Here is a 17,906-nt window from a genome sequence, read left to right on the forward strand (position 1 = left end):
TATTCTCGTCGCTTTATAATATTAAAGTTGAAAGTTGAGCTGTTTTAAATACGTCTTTAGTAGCTTTCTGAGCATCTGAAAGTGTTAATTATCTTGCTGACAATAGAGGCCTCGCTGAGCCATCGGATTTTATCAAAAATATCTTAATTTGTGTTCTGAAGATGAACGAAGGTCTTACAGGTGTAGAACGACATGAGGGTGAGTAATTAATGACAGAATTTTCATTTTTGGGTGAACTAGCCCTTTAAAGGCATGATGTCTCGTAACACCTTTTAACCTTTTTACTCACACAGTTCCATGGATTACATACTTTTTGTCCTTTTTTTGAAGGACATCTTTACATCCCTTTTGGAGCTTTTTGTGTTCCAAAACATGACATCAAACATTTTTGAGCAACAGGAGGGAGTACACGATGACAGAGTTTTTAAGGATGACATTGCATACGTTCATTTTGAGGGACTTGTGTGTTAATATAGTTTCTTTGTGAATGCAGAGAATGTGAACTCCTACCCTCATCCATCACTCCAGAGTCAGTGTAGTAATTTTCAAGGTCAAGGTCAGCCTATTGAGTACGAGGCTGCAGAGAGACCCGTGTACAGGTATCAAATGGCGCAACCTGCTCTATCATCATCTAATGTGAAACATCTGTTTGTTTGAAATCATAGCAGTAACTGAGCATTAACCTCTGTATTTATTTATTTATTTATAAAAGATGCAGGTGCTTATTTAATAAGCTGCAGGTTAATAAAATAAACCTGCAATACTAAATACATTTATTTATTTTATTTAGAATTTATTTATATATTATGGAATTTACATAGGAAGGAGACAGGTGCATATTTAAAAAGGTGCAGTTTAATAAAAAAAAAACTCTGCAATAAATTAGTACTTTTTTTTTTTCATTTATATATAAATGTATTTATTTATTAATAATGAATGTAATTTACAAAAAATGAATGTAATTTACATAGAAAAGATGGAAAGATGGTTATTTAACAATAACAATAAATATAAATAAATACATTAAAAATATGTATTTATAAATGAATGTATTTTACTTAGAAAGGAGTCAGGTGGTTATTTAATAAGATTTTAATTAAATGCGGCTTAATAAAATGAACCTTCAATATATTTGTTTATATATTTATGTAAATTTTTATATATATATATATATATATATATATATATATATATATATATATATATATATATATATATAAATATAATATATATTTACTAATTTAATATGAATGTAATTTACCTAGAAAGGAGACAGGTGCAGGTCCAGATTCTTTTTTTCTTTCTTTCTTTCTTTGTAATTACATAGAAACGAGGCAGGTGCCTGTTTATTAAGATAAAGGTTTTTGTGTTAAAATATTTTGTGCAAAAATGGCTCAACTGTTTGTGAATATCCCATTATGTGCCCAATGTCAAAACAAACTCTTATTTCCTAGTGTTCCTGTGCCATCCGCTGAATACCCAAATGTAGTGGTGGAAGAGGAAATGGAGGAAGAAAACACTGCACAGGAGGAGACTGAGGGTCAGCAGAACTTAGGCCGTGGAGACTCAATAGTCGAATCTCCAATTGACAAATCTCTGCTCACATCACAGTGCCTCTAGTGCTTAAACATATGCAACAAAAAGAATAACAATTTAACTTTACATTAAACTTAGGAAGTTATTTAAAAGTTACTTATTTAAATGATTTTCCAGCATCATCATCATGGCTTATTATTAAATAAGCGTTTTGCTTTCAGGTCTCTGTCACCTAAACATTGACCGTGGCACCTTCTGTGGTAAATATATGCAGCGATGGTATTATAATGAAGCAGCTGGTGCATGTTTACCCTTCTGGTACGGGGGCTGTGACGGTAACAGTAACCGTTTTAGTTCAGAAAAGGAGTGCCTTCAGACCTGTGGCAAACAAAGTAAGTCCTTTGTCTCTGCGACAACTGTGTACTGGTAGTGTTGGTGAAAGTTACCTTCAAAAGTAATGTGTTACAATATAGAGTTACTCCCTACCTTTTTATGGAAAGTAATGCTTTACGTTACTTTTGCGTTAATTGTTTCTCAAAAAAATGAAACAGAAATGTGATGTTTAACTAAATGTGATGCCTAACTGATTTCCCTCAACATGGGTCCCATGAGGTGTCAGTCAACAAATGGGAAACAAAGTAACTCTGATATTTTGTTGTAAATTTAAAAGTAATGCATTACTTTACTAGTTACATGAAAAAGTAATCTGATTACATAACTCGTGTTTCTTGTAATGCGTTACCTCTAACACTGTGCACTGGTTCATAAATCGTTGTAAATCATTAGTTTACAGTTTTTTACAGATGCTAGGACACATTTCTCAATACTTAGGTCACTTTTTCAAAACTCTTCACACAGTTCTCCTAACCAACTTTCATCTTGGCACAGAGGTTAACTTCACATTCAAAATGCACCAAATCTACCAAAACACTTCATACATGTCTCAAATCAACTCATTCTTCCAGAACACGAGCAAAGGTTTTCACTGAGCAAACACACTTTGTCACTCATAAAACATCGACCTAAAAACACTAACATCAGTTAGCATTATACAATGTTTTCTTTTTTAAAATTTCTTTACAAAACAAGAATGACACTCTCTACTGCTTATAATTCACTGCAGTTTGTTACATGGTCCATGTTTACATTACAGAACAAAATTATTCCTAAGTTTCCCCTTTGAATTGATGGTAATGAAATTGAAAGACTAATGCTTGTGTAGGTGTTCAGTTTCATCTAATTGTTTTGATAGTATTTGATTTTTTTTTTTAGATTTAGAATATATTTCATAACTATATTACTGTAGAAATGTAGCAAATTTCTGTCTTATTCAGTTTTGTATTATGTTATTGTTTTGAACTTAAGTTTAACAGTTTTGAAAACAGTATGTAAGCATGTGCAAATCGGCCTGTACGTACAAAGAGTTTTGGCAGTTGTTGTGTCTGAGTGAGAAAAGAATTCATGAAATTTGAGAGATGTAGTCATTGAATGCATTTTGTGCCAAAGCAATGATAATTGATCCTCAGTTTAGCCCACATAGACTTCTGTTGTGCTCACTGTGTGAAGAGTTTTGCAAAAGTGACCTAAGTATTGAGAAATGTGTCCTAGCGTCTGTAAAAAAACTGTAAGCTGGTCTCCCAGCCCAACCAAACTCCCCTTTAGCTATTATAGTCTAGCTGGTCTTTCAGTCCGAATAGCTAAAAAAGTTACCCAAAACCTCTCTAAAACTAGCCATCAGACCAGTCTGATGAGTCTGAGAGACCAACTAGGACCAGCAAACCAGCTTAGGGTAGTTTAAGATGTATTTTTTCAGCAGGGTTGTTTGAAGAAAAAAACTCACACCATTAGTTGCTACTGTATGTCAAGCCGTGTAAACAGATTACAGTTCCATTTGGTGCCACTAGTGGCACAGAAATGACAAACTGCACCGTTAACAATCACACAAAGTACTTTGTCAATATAAAACGAATACTGAAACATTTGTATTATTTATTCCATCTCCAGATCGTAAAATAATCCTGCAGGCAAAAGAGGGAACAGCATTATTTGATGGTGAGAAATGAGCCACTTCTGTAACTGCTTGTCTGCCTTTTGCTGATTCTTAAAAATTTGGACTAATATTAAGCTTTTTTTTTTTTCTCAGTAAAGCCAGTAAAATACAAATACAATATCACCTGAAGTGTTATGCATCAACTCTTTCCTGATTTTTCCACTCACAGATGTGTGCCGCATGAAACAGGATGAGGGTTCCTGCACTAACTATGTTTTGAGCTGGTACTATAACATCCAGCAGAATGAATGCATTCAATTCTGGTTTGGAGGATGTGGAGGAAACAAAAACAGGTTTGACACACAGAAGGATTGTGAAGCCCTTTGTCTAAGGGACATTTAACCTGGATGACTCTCCAAATGGCACTTTTTATTTTTTACATTTGAATGAATGTTCAGCATTTTTCAGAACAAAGGTGCACTCTCGCATTTAGCAATCATTTTCACAAAGCTAGAAAACTGTATTTGTGCAGGTTTTTACTACAAAAAAAAGCCAAGAATTACCCACCAGCAGCCCAATGCAAAAGCAAACAAGTACTTTTTATTTTTTGTTTGTGGTACTTTTATGAAGTTATACATCAGCTAAATCACACTGTACGTGTGTAGATTAAAATGTCAATGTACATAAAGGTTTTTAGTGAAGAAGCTCTGTGATAGCACCAATAATGTGCAATAAAAAATTTTTTTTAATACAAATTAAAACAATTTTTACTGTACATTTGTTGGGCTGTGCATTTTTTACCTTTAAAAACTGCCCGCAACCCATTTTACATCTGTAACTTGACGCATGTTTGAGCGACACCAGGTTTTCCAAAATAAAGTAGGGTTGGACTTGATATTATTCAGTGGGAATCCAGGAGTCAATTTTGAGTTTTCATGTTCACTTTAAAAAAAGACTAAATATGCTGTGCTGCATAGTTTTTCAGCAAAAACACCAAGCAAATACGTATTTCTCATCACATTTAATCAGTAATATCCTATTGCACAGTGATTACAATGGAAGTTTCATTCCATGTCTTGCATTCAGGCCTTAAAACAAAACTACATGTTTACATAGCTGTGCAGAAATAACACTATAAGTGTAACTACTGTGTGAAACAGCCTGCAAATACTTTTAAGCTATGCCATGTCCCGTTTTCTACAGTGTGGCCATATTATATGACCTTGATATCGCATGAAGCAGTTGCACAAAAGAACAAAAACACAAAGCAAACTGTTCACACACAAACTGCTGGATTACACTGTTTTATATAGTTACATTTCATTTTTAGAGTGGATTTGATCCTAAATGACTGAATTATATTAATTGGCATTATATTTAAATTTACATTGCACTTGATTGGACTTCCATACAAACAATGTCATCCCACCTTGGCACAGTGTGTCTTTCACTTCCAGACTTTGACAATGCCATCTCTAGAGGAGGTGACTATAAAGCCCTGGGTGGTCTGGAAAGTCGCAATATCAGTAATGATGTCGTGGTGGCCCACAGGAAGTGATTCTGGGCCACGGCGAGGCGTGTCCTCCGTGGATCCGCTCTTCTGCTTACTGTGGATCTCCTGGTGAGGTTGAAGAGAGGTACGTGTGAAGATCAGCAAAATATAAGCATGCAGAAACCAAAAATATGATAAAAATGAGCTTCAGACCTGTACTACTTCTGTTCCTTCTATGATCTTGCGATTGTAGAACACAGAAGGGCAGTGAAGAGAGTCATTAGCACCGCCTGCGACAATGTATGACCTCTCAGGGTAGGCCAAATCCCAAAACCTGTAGATGTCATTTAGAACACACTCAAATTCATAACAAATTCAATATATGTTCACATGCACTCAGAACCTTGGGTTATCAAACTTTTGCATCCAACTATATTATATTTGCTTGTGGAAATATTGTGTCTGTGTCCGAAAGGCAGCGGTTTATGTGTAAAGGTAACTTCAAAAACAAATTCAACTGGAGATATTCAATGACTATATGGAAGAAATATAGTCTGGAGTTGAAAAAAAAAAGAATTGTGGGATTTCATAGGTGACCAAGAATACATATAGACCAGGGGTGTCCAAACCTGCTCCTGGAGGGCCACTGTCCTTCAGAGTATAGCTCCAACTTGCCTTAACACACCTGTGAACACCTGGAAGTTTCTAGTAAGCCTAGTGAGACCTAAATTAACTGGTTCAGGTGCGTTTAATTGGGGTTGAAGCTAAACTCTGTTGGACAGTGGCCCTCCAGGAGCAGGATTGGACATCCCCGATAAAGACAAACCTGTGGATGCTGCCTGAGATGGACAGCCTGTATTTTTTCCAATATATCTATTAACAAATCAACAGTGATTAGATCAACAAATTAGCCACACCTGATTCTCATGTCAGATCCTGCTGTAAGTAGGAGAGGGTTGCCATCGGCAGGGCTGCAGTATATCCCATGTACACTGTGAGGAGAGGGCTGTGGAGGACAACAGAGTCCAGTATGATGATAGCAGGTTACTCGGATTGAATTTATTCATTATTGTGAATGTGTTTTGTAATGGAGAAGTGACTACATGCAACAACCTGCATCTCTGAAAGCGGAGGTGCAGAGCTGGCCCACAGGGTGAACTTCCTGTCTCCAGTCTCCATATCCCACATGGACACCTCATTGTTACCTTGGACAGCTGAAGAGAATGAGGAAAATATTTGTGAACATGCTATATATTATATATTTATAATCTCTATATACATACAGTAAACACACAATTAACACTACCATTCAAAAGTTTGGGGTAAGATATATATAATATACTGTATGTGTGTTTTATATTCATTTTTTGAAAGAAATAATACTTTTATTTAGCAAGGATGCACTAAATTCCTCAAAAGTGACAGCAAAGTCTTGCATTGTTGGTTTATTTTAAAAAATGATTTCAAAAATGCTTTTCTTTTGGACCTTCTATTCATCAAAAAAATCCTGAAAAGAATACTCACAAAAATATTCAGCATCACAGGGATAAATTACATTTTAAAATATACTAATTTTTTTTTTCCAATTATCAAGTAAATGCAGCATTTGTGAGCATAAGAGACATTTCACCTGCAATTACAGAGGACTGGTAGAGTGGATGCATCAGCAGGCGTCTGATTCGAGCTCGGGCTGGGTGGGAGTGGCTGGAAATTGGTAGTTGAAACCGCATATCCCAGCATGCCATTGTGCCATTACTTGTACCTATGTCAGTAGGACATAAAATAAATCCAAGCTTGACAGAGCAAACCTTGCTTATCAATTGCTTTCATAGTCTAGGAATCTCCTGAAAGCCTTCTTCTGTAATTTGGCTTTTGATCAGCACTCCTTTCTGCTGTACTTCACAGCAGAATTGAATTCTGTTTGCATAACTGATCATTATTTTCCTGTTTATCACTGTAAAGCTGCTTTGAAACAATCTGTATTGTATAAATTGTTATATAAATAAAAGTGACGATGTTCTCAAGCACCACTAAACATCATCTACTGTAAGCTATGCAGCTATCTTACCCACACACAGCCAACACTGGTGCATGTCCACAGCAAAGGAAGTGATGAGGCCTAGGCGCAGATCATGGCGGAGAGTCCAAGCATTGCTGTTGCTGCGGAGGTCCCAACCCACCAAAAAGCCGTTCACAGTGGCGTAGGCTAGAACCGTCTGTGCCCCCGAGTTAAAGTGATGTACGTCCACCACACAGCCCTCATCCTTTGGATCCAAGAACCTGAAAGAGACTCAGTGACTCACTGATCTGAATGCTTGAGTGACACTGTCCTGAGTGTGATGGTCTTGATTTAATTATATGTACTGTTGTATGGCAGCACACAAAATCAGGAAGCTACAAGTGGAGTAAGTATTTACACACCTGGTCTGACAGGGCTGGACTTTGGGTGATTTGGGTGGCTTGTTTGCCTCAACTGCAAGAAGCTGGATGGAACCATTATCTGATGCGACAGCAAGGTAATGCGACCCCTGACAAAAGGTCAGCGTTTTCACGTGTCCTCCAATCCGAGAGTACGTCAGCACAGACCTGAAACAATCATATTTTCAATCTTTCTGGTTCACATAACAGTAAAACAACAACTTAGAAAATGTATTAATGCAAAAGAGTCAAAATATTGACATTAAGATATTATATACCTTGTAGTGGTCGTCTTTCCCTCCATTTTCTGGCTGTCCCAGATCTTTACAGTTCCATCATTGGAGCATGTAGCAAAGATGGAGTGCTCATCTGAGACTCGGATTCGGTTCACAGCGGATTTGTGCTCGTGGAGATGGGCCACTAGAAGACCTTTTGGATGCCACCCTGCAATGAAAAAGCTACAGTTAACAAAGTGGAAAAACTAGAAAAAAGCTAGAAAAACGTCAAGCAACTGATAATTTAAAGTAGTTCAACTACAGTAAAGCCATTCTTTTCAAAAAGCAGTGTCTTTCAAAATATCTTTATGATATTGTTCATACTTTAATCACAAGCATATTTTACTAGAACAAAATGATTTTAAAGGACCTCAATTAGGGTGAAAGCATCAAACAAAAGTATGGGGTTGATCAAATCTATCATTTTTTGAACCATCTCATTTACATAGCACGTGAAAAAGCTACTTTTAGTTGGCCATTCCCTAATTATGAAAATGTCTTTGCATTTTAAACATAAATGAAAAATAAGAAGTCTACAAAAAAAAAAAAAAAAATCAGCTGCAGCTGCTGATTTCAGTACGTGATCTAGCAAGCAAAAACTAGACAGCCACATGATATATTACTGCTGTACCTGGCAGCGGAGGCCTGCTCTCCCACTCTGCGCTTTCCATCATCTGTTTGGCCATGCGCTCTGCATTGCATTGCTCTCTTTTCTGCTGCACCAGCTGTTGCAGCTCAGCCTTGCACGTGGTGATGCGGCGCTGGTACGTAGACGCTCCAGTTACGGACTGTACCACTTGAATGGTAGGGAGCGCTGTGGTTTTCCTGGGCTGCACGGATCCGGCCTCAGGCACCTGTGGTTGAAGAGCAACGGGGAGAGGTTTAAGATAAAGATTTTAGTTTTTTACCACCACTATTGAGGAACAACATACTAGTATTTTTAATCTAGGGAAAATCCAGAACATTCCCGCATGTTTGTGTAATCATGATGGAAAATATCAGGTGACTGATATTCAAAGGCTTTACAGACTACAAAGCTGTAACATGGACAAATGCACACTAAGAAAGTTGTTGATGAAGAAAGGATGATGGAAGAGAGGGAGAGAGGACAGAGAAACAGAGCAGGGGAGGGATGATAGCACACTGTCGGCTCAGCGGTCGACCTGGGCTGAGGATGGAACATGAGGGAGGTTAAGAGTCTGTGAGGAACTCTCAGATCGCAGGCGCTCTCCAGCCAGAGCTCCATTTGGCTCCCCACCACCGCTCGGAACTAGAACATTAGGTACCGTCGAGGGAGTCGCCGCCGAGCTGGGAGGGTCCAGAGAACCAAACATGCTCTTCCACTCTTCGTTCAAGTTGGAGTCCTGTTTCGTATGTTTCCGAGCTGCCAAAAGAGAAACAAAACAGACCTATTTTAAATGTGGTTCTGATAAATGATGCGTTTCTGCTTTCTAAAACACTCTGCGCTTAGTTACAGCGTTAACATGCAGACTGACACATGAAAAAGAAATCAGGCAAAGGATTTAGTCAGCGCAGTGACACAGTACTTAAAAATCAAGTAATTTAATATTAGTTTAAAATATTATAGCAAACAGAATAAAACTTTACTTCCCAAATACACTACAGTATGTTGAGATCATTAACTCTCAGCAAATAAATCAGCAACGTTTCAAACCACCTGCAACTTCTCAGTTTTACAAGTCCAGCTTCAATTTTTTTTTTCTCACTAGCTCAAAAATTGTGTGAGGAATAATAATGCTTGCAATGCAGTAAAATAGTATAAATGTAACTAATATTTCTCAACTTTCTAAAGACAGGTCTAGTTTGAAGCATTAGGAAAATTAAAAACATTTTAAAACTAGATATAAATGGGTATTTGTCCATGAAAAATACATAACTGCCTTTATATTATAGGAAAGGGATCCCTTGCAAAGAGATCATCATATTTGGGGGTCCTTGGCATCAAAAAAGTTTGAAAACCCCTGCTTTTATCTCAATTCCACCTTCTGCAATAATATTCCACTGCTACTAGGGAATCTATGAGAACAAATATATACATACTGTACACTATCATTCAAAGGTTTGGAGTTGAAAGATTTTTTTTTTAAGGTTTTTTTTTTTAAGAAGTCTCTTATGCTCACCAAGGCTGCATTTATTTGATCAAACATGGTAAAAAAAATATAATATTGTGGATAATTATTACAATTTAAAATAACTGTTTTCTATATTAATATATTTTAAAATATAATTTATTCCTGTGATGGCAAATATTAATTATCAGTAGCCATTACTCCAGTCTTTAGTGTCACATGATCCTTCAGAAATCATTCTAATATGCTGATTTGTTGCTCACTGCTTAAGAAACATTTCTTATTGTGCGGTTTTATATTTTTGTGGAATCCATGATACCTGTTTTTGTCAGGATTCTTTGATAAATAGAAAGTTCAAAAGAACAGTATTTATAACAAATATCTTTACTGTCACTTTTGATTAATTGAACGCATCCTTGCTGAATAAAAGTATTAATTTCTATAGAAAAAACAAAGTTTTGCATGGTAGTGTATACTAGGAAATCTGTGACTTATTTATGATTAATTCAATCCCATGGGTTTGTAACAAACTGACTGCAACAAAAAGCATATTTAGCCCACATGTGCTGCAGTGCATCTATTCACATCACATCTGCCTGTTATCATGAATTCTCAGATCTAGCTGCACAAAGCCTCTGAGTTAGTCAAAGTGAGTGATTACAACTTCAAACAGAGCTTAGCTGCTTGAGACCTAAACAATATACCAGAGGAAGAAGGGATGAAGTCTGTAAACAAACGAAAAAATATAATGCATTCATTTTAATTGGTGAACCAACGACATGAGAAGCGTATATATCTTCAATTGAAGTAAAATGACAGCAAAAAGTGTGTCACCCACCTCTCTTGTCTTCAGACTCTTGCTTGGGCTTGATCAGGTCCACCTGTCGGCCAGTGATGCCCAGTGTACCGAGATCAATGACTCCACTGAGGGCTCCATCACTCAGGTGGCTTTGGTCTATGATGTTGGCTTTGGCCTTGTTGGACTTGAGCATGAAGTCTTTCAGAGCCAAGAGCTTGTCCTCCTCAGCTTCCGTCATTCCCTGAAAGAAATCACATGATAATGGCTCAATTTAATTTATACAAGTGTAACATGGGGCAACATGACTTATTGTTCCTAAAATGACATTTCTATTAACCAGTCATTACTAGTGTTAGTTATTACTAGGGCTAGTGTTAAGGTCAGGACTATAGTTATTTCATAAAAAAAGTTGTTCTAAAACTATAAAGTAATTATTTACTCATTAAAAACCTCTAACTACAGTAGCAACTGTCTACATTTAAGGAAACAAAACCACATAACTAGAAAAAAAACTACTGATAAATAATTACAAATGAAAATAGAACATAAATTTCTTTTCCTAACCTGTGAGAGAAGTTTCTTAAGGAGCTGTGCAATTGCGGGATCTTCGGGAATAGGGCATTCTGGGATGAAGCCATTGCGCTTTTTTTGGCGGAGTAACAGGTGTCTGAAGAGGCTTCCGATGTCTTTGGAACGCAGCGCGTAGTCAAAGATGGAGCGACTAACAGGCTCTTTCAGCACACTGAGCAACACAATCTCCTTATCAATCTGTCCAAAAAAAAAGTTCACCAAAATGAAAATTCTGTCATTTACTCACCCTCATGTCGTTCCAAACCTGTAAGACTTCCTTTCTTCCGTGAAACACAAAAGGTGAATTGTTTGAAAATATTCAGGCCATAATAACTTACATTTCTGTCTGTTTGTCTGACATATGAACTATTTTTATGATAGTCCTCAATTACTTTTATTACTGTATATGAAAAGAATGGTCAGCATATTCATCAAAAACTCACCTTTTATGTTCAGTGTAAACAGGAAATGATGCAAATAAGTCGCAACTAATGTAATACACTAGATCTGAAGCCCACACTAATGTAACCTCACCTGTATAATCGGCTGTGTGATAAAGGGGTTGAGATGGGGCATAAGTTTGCAGTAGACATCAGCAATGTTTAAGTGCTGAGCGACAACAGTGATGAAACCCACGGCTCCATAGCGGATCCACAGATTGGGGTGACACAAGAAAGGAGCTGTGGGATAGTAACATTTTAAATAATAAATGATATACAATAATTAAGAAAGACATTATACAGTGGACTATAAATGAAAAGAGTTTTTCTGACCAATATCACTGACGAACTCGTAGATGTGAGGCTTCTGCAGTAGCCCCAGCTGACACATGCAAGTGAGAGCGTTGAGAGCTTTATAAATGACAAACTCCTCAGCGTCACTCAGGCCTTGCTGCAGAAGAGGTTTGAGGATGGAGGAGCTCTGCCAGCCCACATATGCTGCTACACCTGCAGAGAGGAGGAGATTTGGTTACCATGCTGCAAGAGACTTCATATATTATATAAAGCGACTGTGGTGGCAACTTTCCTACTATGCTGTCAAAGAAAGCTCCACGGAGGTGCCAGTCATTTTTGTCGTTGAGGAAGGTGATCATGTGGGAGAGGAGGACATCGTTGGCTTTCTGCCTGCCGAAGAACACGCAGAGGCGCGTGATGCCGTTCTCCATCAGCGTCTGTTTGACAATGTTCTCAGGGTCGCTCAGTAAAGTCACCACCTTCTGCTGAACCATCTCATGCAAGGCCTGCAGCTCTTTGGACAAAAGATGGATCATATCCACAGCGTTTTAATGATAGCATAAACAAATCTTTTCATGCAAACTGGAGTCGATAAAGTGGGATCTTACATTGGAATATATATAGACAATATCAATTAACCTTGTTTAAAAACTTCCATAAAAGTGAGCTTTAAATGAAGGACAAGCATTTACCTGAATCATAGTTTTCATTGGGGTGAAGAGTTTCTTCTGTGTCCTCTCCATTGAGGTCTTGTTCAGAGCTCAAATTATTCTCCTGCACCAGCTCCAGAAAACGCAGTGCTGTCTCAGCCAAGTGTGCTATGTTCTCTATAAATATAATATAAAGAATAATATAACAATATATCATGCACTACTGTCTGTAAGATTTTGCTCACCAAGGCAGCATTTATTTGATCAAAAACACAGTAATACACTAATATTGTGAAATATTACAAATTATAATAACTATTTTTCTATGTTAATATATTTTAAAATGTAATTTATTTCTTGAGATGGCTAAATTTTCAGCATCATTACTCCAGTCTTTAGTGTCACATGATTCTTCTGAAATCATTATAATGTACTTATTTGGTGCTCATAAAATATTTCTTATTATCATTGAAGTTGAAAACAGTTGTGCTGCTTAATATTTCCGTGGAAACTGTGGTACATTTTGTTTCAGGATTCTTTAATTAATAGAAAGAATAAAAGAACAACATTTATTTGAAATATAATTTTTTTGTAACATTATAAATGTCTTTACTGTTACTTTTGTACAATTTTATGCAACCTTGCAGAATAAAAGTATCAATTTCTCTCAAATTTTTACAGACCCCAAACTTTTGAACGTTAATATAATAATATAATGTAATATATATTTAAGTCAATATGAAACGGCTTTCATAATCCATTGTACTTCCTTAACCTTAAGTATTTCCAATTTAAATGTTTTTTTCATTTAAAACCAGAAACTTATCAGACCGTGAAACTATTTACACATTTAGAAAGCAGACAATTTACTCCAGAGATTTCTAGCACTAGAATACCTGCATAAGCAAGTCTGACAATCGTTGCTTCATCTTGAGCCAAGTGGGCAATCCCAGGTAAAATGTATTCTGGGTAGATATTGACATCATTGCGAGGAACCTCCTTGACCAGCGCCAGCACTTTAGTCAGTGTGCGAACAGCCTCGGCCCTGACGCGCGGCATCGAGTCATTGCAGAAATGCAGCAAGTACGGTGTGATCCTGTCCAGCAGAATCTCCACATTTAGCCGGCCTGCCAGATGAAGGATCAGCTCCAGAGCTGCCAGTTTGGAGTCGCAAAAGCGCAGCGTCTGCAGGCAGGATGTAATCACTGACACCAGCACCACCAGCCCTTGTTCCTTGGATGAACTAAGCTCCTGAGACGCCTTCTCCTGCTTTTCAGCCTTCCCCGTCTGCCCGCCACTGCACAGGTTATTGAGGATGTTCTCCAGGTTCTTACGGATCACCAACACCCTTTCGTCAGCAGACTGGAAGGTCTCCTTGGCAAACTGGGCCATGTAGGGCTGAAGGAAGGTGTAGAAGATTTCTGGGAAAGCTTTGCCTCGCTGCTGCTTCAGGTATTCTTCAGCTGCCAGGCGCTTTTCCGGCTCTCGCTGCACCATTTGTGCTACCTGCATAAAGTGGATGAAATTATATAGAGTACAACCTAGTATATAATTAAGAATACTAACTAGTATCATATTATTTATTAATTATTGTCGAGTCAGTAAGATTTAATGTTTCTTATTCAAATAAATACTGTTCTTTTGAACTTCTATTCATCAAAGAATCTTGAAAAAATTTATATTAAGCAGCACAACTGTTCTCAGCATTGATAATAATAAGAAATGTTCTTAAGCACCAAATCAGCATATTAGATTGATTTCTGAAGGATTGTGTCACGTGTGACACTTGAAGGCTGAGTGATTAGCTTTACCATCACAGGAATAAACTGCATTTTAGAATATATTAAAATAGAAAAGAGCCATTTTAACTGTAATAATATTTCACAATATTACTGTTTTACTGTATTTTTGATCAAATAAATGCAGCTTTGGTCAGAATAAATGACTTATTTCAAAAACATTTAAAAATCTTACTGACCTCAAACTTTTGCATGGTAGTTTACAGGTGCTGGTCATATAATTAGAATATCATCAAAAAGTTGATTTATTTCACTAATTCCATTCAAAAAGTGAAACGTGTATATTATATTCATTCATTACACACAGACTGATATATTTCAAATGTTTATTTCTTTTAATTTTGATGATTATAACTGACAACTAAGGAAAATCCCAAATTCAGTATCTCAGAAAATTAGAATATTACTAATGACCAATACAAAGAAAGTATTTTTAGAAATCTTGGCCAACTGAAAAGTATGAACATGAAAAGTATGAGCATGTACAGCACTCAATACTTAGTTGGGGCTCCTTTTGCCTGAATTACTGCAGCAATGCGGCGTGGCATGGAGTCGATCAGTCTGTGGCACTGCTCAGGTGTTATAAGAGCCCAGGTTGCTCTGATAGTGGCCTTCAGCTCTTCTGCATTGTTGGGTCTGGCATATCGCATCTTCCTCTTCACAATACCCCATAGATTTTCTATGGGGTTAAGGTCAGGTGAGTTTGCTGGCCAATTAAGAACAGGGATACCATGGTCCTTAAACCAGGTACTGGTAGCTTTGGCACTGTGTGCAGGTGCCAAGTCCTGTTGGAAAATGAAATCTGCATCTCCATAAAGTTGGTCAGCAGCAGGAAGCATGAAGTGCTCTAAAACTTCCTGGTATACGGCTACGTTGACCTTGGACCTCAGAAAACACAGTGGACCAACACCAGCAGATGACATGGCACCCCAAACCATCACTGACTGTGGAAACTTTACACTGGACCTCAAGCAATGTGGATTGTGTGCCTCTCCTCTCTTCCTCCAGACTCTGGGACCTTGATTTCCAAAGGAAATGCAAAATTTACTTTCATCAGAGAACATAACTTTGGACCACTCAGCAGCAGTCCAGTCCTTTTTGTCTTTAGCCCAGGCGAGACGCTTCTGACGCTGTCTGTTGTTCAAGAGTGGCTTGACACGACAGCTGAAACCCATGTCTTGCATACGTCTGTGCATAGTGGTTCTTGAAGCACTGACTCCAGCTGCAGTCCACTCTTTGTGAATCTCCCCCACATTTTTGAATGGGTTTTGTTTCACAATCCTCTCCAGGGTGCGGTTATCCCTATTGCTTGTACACTTTTTTCTACCACATCTTTTCCTTCCCTTCGCCTCTCTATTAATGTGCTTGGATACAGAGCTCTGTGAATAGCCAGCCTCTTTTGCAATGACCTTTTGTGTCTTGCCCTCCTTGTGCAAGGTGTCAATGGTCGTCTTTTGGACAACTGTCAAGTCAGCAGTCTTCCCCATGATTGTGTAGCCTACAGAACTAGACTGAGAGACCATTTAAAGGCCTTTGCAGGTGTTTTGAGTTAATTAGCTGATTAGAGTGTGGCACCAGGTGTCTTCAAAGTTGAACCTTTTCACAATATTCTAATTTTCTGAGATACTGAATTTGGGATTTTCCTTAGTTGTCAGTTATAATCATCAAAATTAAAAGAAATAAACATTTGAAATATATCAGTCTGTGTGTAATGAATGAATATAATATACAAGTTTCACTTTTTGAATGGAATTAGTGAAATAAATCAACTTTTTGATGATATTCTAATTATATGACCAGCACCTGTATAAGGTTGTAAAACCTAAAGTAAAAATAATACAACATATCTAAAATCTCAAATGAATAGATATGCTACCAGTTCTCTAATACTGTGATCCTCAATTTTCATCAGCACTTGTTCAGTCTGGAAATGTCCTTTACGGTAAGCCAGCAGTTGTGAGAGGTCGAAGAGCGGGACGCCCTCTGTGAACAATTCTGCAATCACACAACCTAACAAAAGAAAATGAAAAAAGAAAGGTTTTTGAAAAAATATTTCATATATTATACAGCACACTCTTTAAGAAAACAGAAAACAATATAATGGATACCAGCTGAGAATATATCCATGGGCTGCTTGAGTTCTCCCCTGGTCCTTTGGCTATTGCTGGAGAGATCCACAAGCGGTGTTGTCTGGTCACTTTCGGTGGCAAACATGCTGCCATCAACAAATCTCTCTGGAGCAATGTAGCACGTTCTCCTTCTGGATGTGTCAAAGAAGTAGTTGAAATCTGCAGGGTTGTCTTCAGGCAAGTATGTAGGTTTAAAACTAGCAAAGTCTGTGAGAAGCACCCAGTTCCAGCTTGTCACCATAACATTCTCTGTTTTAATGTCACCATGACGCACGCCAGATTTATGGGCCTGGTCCACGGCATTGAGGAGCTGGAAGGCAATCCACTTCTTCTCCACGTTGTTGAGAAACGGCCGAGTACTGATACGGTCATACAAGTTATCTCGAACATACTGCCGAAATAGTATGGCTGCTTTTTCAGTAAGTGTGGCTTTTTGAAAAGGCAGACAGTTCTGACAGGAATGCAGTCTGATTTTCAGCTCCTCTAGCTCTTGCTTGTAGCTGGTCAGGGGCAAAGAGGGGTCCTGGATCGCAAAGACCTTAACCACAACCAATCCTTCCCTATGTTTCGCCCGGGCCACTTTGAAAAATCGCGTACTGCCCAGACTTTTGTCATATTCATAATCATGGATGTCAGAAAAGTAACTGTCCACTGAAAGTATCTGTGATGGAGCAATTCCAGCCAGCTGGTTCCCCATCTCACTGGATCAGAGATGGTTGTCCCAAAAGACAAATCTATAACTATGATAGATAGATAGATAGATAGTTCTTCAGTTTATTACAACAATCTACTTTTCTTAAAATGATTACTTATAATTATCTGCAATTAGAGTAAATACTTGAAGATTATACTGAATTTATGGCAAAACTTTTGAAATCCAGTATACAGTCTTTTCACATCATACAGTGTCATGAGATATGAAATGCTGCATCATATCTGTTAGCAATACTAGCTAGAAAACATAACTCAAATATTTACATTATTGGCATTTTCTATCCATATAAACTACTAGTTTTAACGTAATATGTCAAATACATGTGGGTATATAGTGTTTGTTTATAGCACTGATGTAAAAATAAACGGTTGTTTACCTGATTCTTTGAGCCCCCAGAGCGCTGTCAACTGACCGACTGGTTAACTAGAGTTATTTTCTTCCACCTTACATAAAATGACATTCTACATTTTGCCTACGTAAAAACGAACAATACTAGCAAAAATGTCAAATCATACAAACGGTACAATAAATGGACATTTACATTAAAGAACCGCTTCGTTTGTTATGTCTCAAGAGTGAACTAGATGTGTGCGTCTCCAATTGCTGATCTGAGATCTGTTCGTCAGCTCATGCGCGACACGGTATTGGATGAAAAGCTTGCATTGATTGATCTCAGATCAGCCGGCAAACCGGAAACCGGAAGATATCA

The 17,906-nt window shown here is 37.6% G+C and overlaps 2 protein-coding genes across 2 annotated transcripts in view; one reads left to right on the forward strand and one right to left on the reverse strand.

Annotated features, from left to right (window-relative positions):
• Window positions 1-4,301, forward strand: part of col6a4a (collagen, type VI, alpha 4a) — a 47,178-nt gene extending 42,877 nt beyond the window's left edge. The window contains exons 37-41 of the mRNA XM_051865861.1: window positions 494-599; window positions 1,455-1,540; window positions 1,758-1,928; window positions 3,541-3,588; window positions 3,756-4,301. Coding sequence (XP_051721821.1) covers window positions 494-599; window positions 1,455-1,540; window positions 1,758-1,928; window positions 3,541-3,588; window positions 3,756-3,928 — 584 coding nt within the window. The 3' untranslated portion in view covers window positions 3,929-4,301. The remainder of the gene's footprint in view (window positions 1-493; window positions 600-1,454; window positions 1,541-1,757; window positions 1,929-3,540; window positions 3,589-3,755) is intronic.
• Window positions 4,302-4,532: 231 nt separating this feature from the next.
• On the reverse strand, window positions 4,533-17,814 carry pik3r4 (phosphoinositide-3-kinase, regulatory subunit 4). The gene is made up of 21 exons (XM_051865851.1): window positions 17,574-17,814; window positions 16,462-17,222; window positions 16,230-16,363; window positions 13,451-14,060; window positions 12,597-12,731; window positions 12,196-12,418; window positions 11,944-12,116; window positions 11,705-11,850; window positions 11,165-11,368; window positions 10,640-10,841; window positions 10,506-10,526; window positions 8,875-9,095; window positions 8,343-8,565; window positions 7,715-7,880; window positions 7,440-7,604; window positions 7,087-7,298; window positions 6,649-6,780; window positions 6,132-6,232; window positions 5,936-6,024; window positions 5,232-5,352; window positions 4,533-5,144 (listed from the first exon to the last, which is right to left on the reverse strand). The coding sequence occupies exons 2-21, from the start codon at window positions 17,177-17,179 to the stop codon at window positions 4,974-4,976; spliced, it is 4,167 nt and encodes a 1,388-aa protein (XP_051721811.1). The 5' UTR covers window positions 17,180-17,222; window positions 17,574-17,814; the 3' UTR covers window positions 4,533-4,973.
• Between the last annotated feature and the right edge of the window lie 92 nt (window positions 17,815-17,906).

Source organism: Ctenopharyngodon idella, chromosome 16, assembly GCF_019924925.1.
Source record: "Ctenopharyngodon idella isolate HZGC_01 chromosome 16, HZGC01, whole genome shotgun sequence".
NCBI classification, from domain to species: Eukaryota; Metazoa; Chordata; class Actinopteri; order Cypriniformes; family Xenocyprididae; genus Ctenopharyngodon; species Ctenopharyngodon idella.

Bases quoted from the DNA above. Each gene is read 5' to 3' on its own strand.
- pik3r4 (XM_051865851.1), bottom strand. From the start codon at position 17,179: ATGGGGAACCAGCTGGCTGGAATTGCTCCATCACAGATACTTTCAGTG. The intron at 9,096-10,505 runs GTATATTGTTTA...CTCTTTTGGCAG, and splicing joins CTTCATCCCTTCTTCCTCTG to CTCGGAAACATACGAAACAG. The intron at 6,233-6,648 runs GTGAAATGTCTC...CATTCTCTTCAG, and splicing joins CCAGTCCTCTGTAATTGCAG to CTGTCCAAGGTAACAATGAG.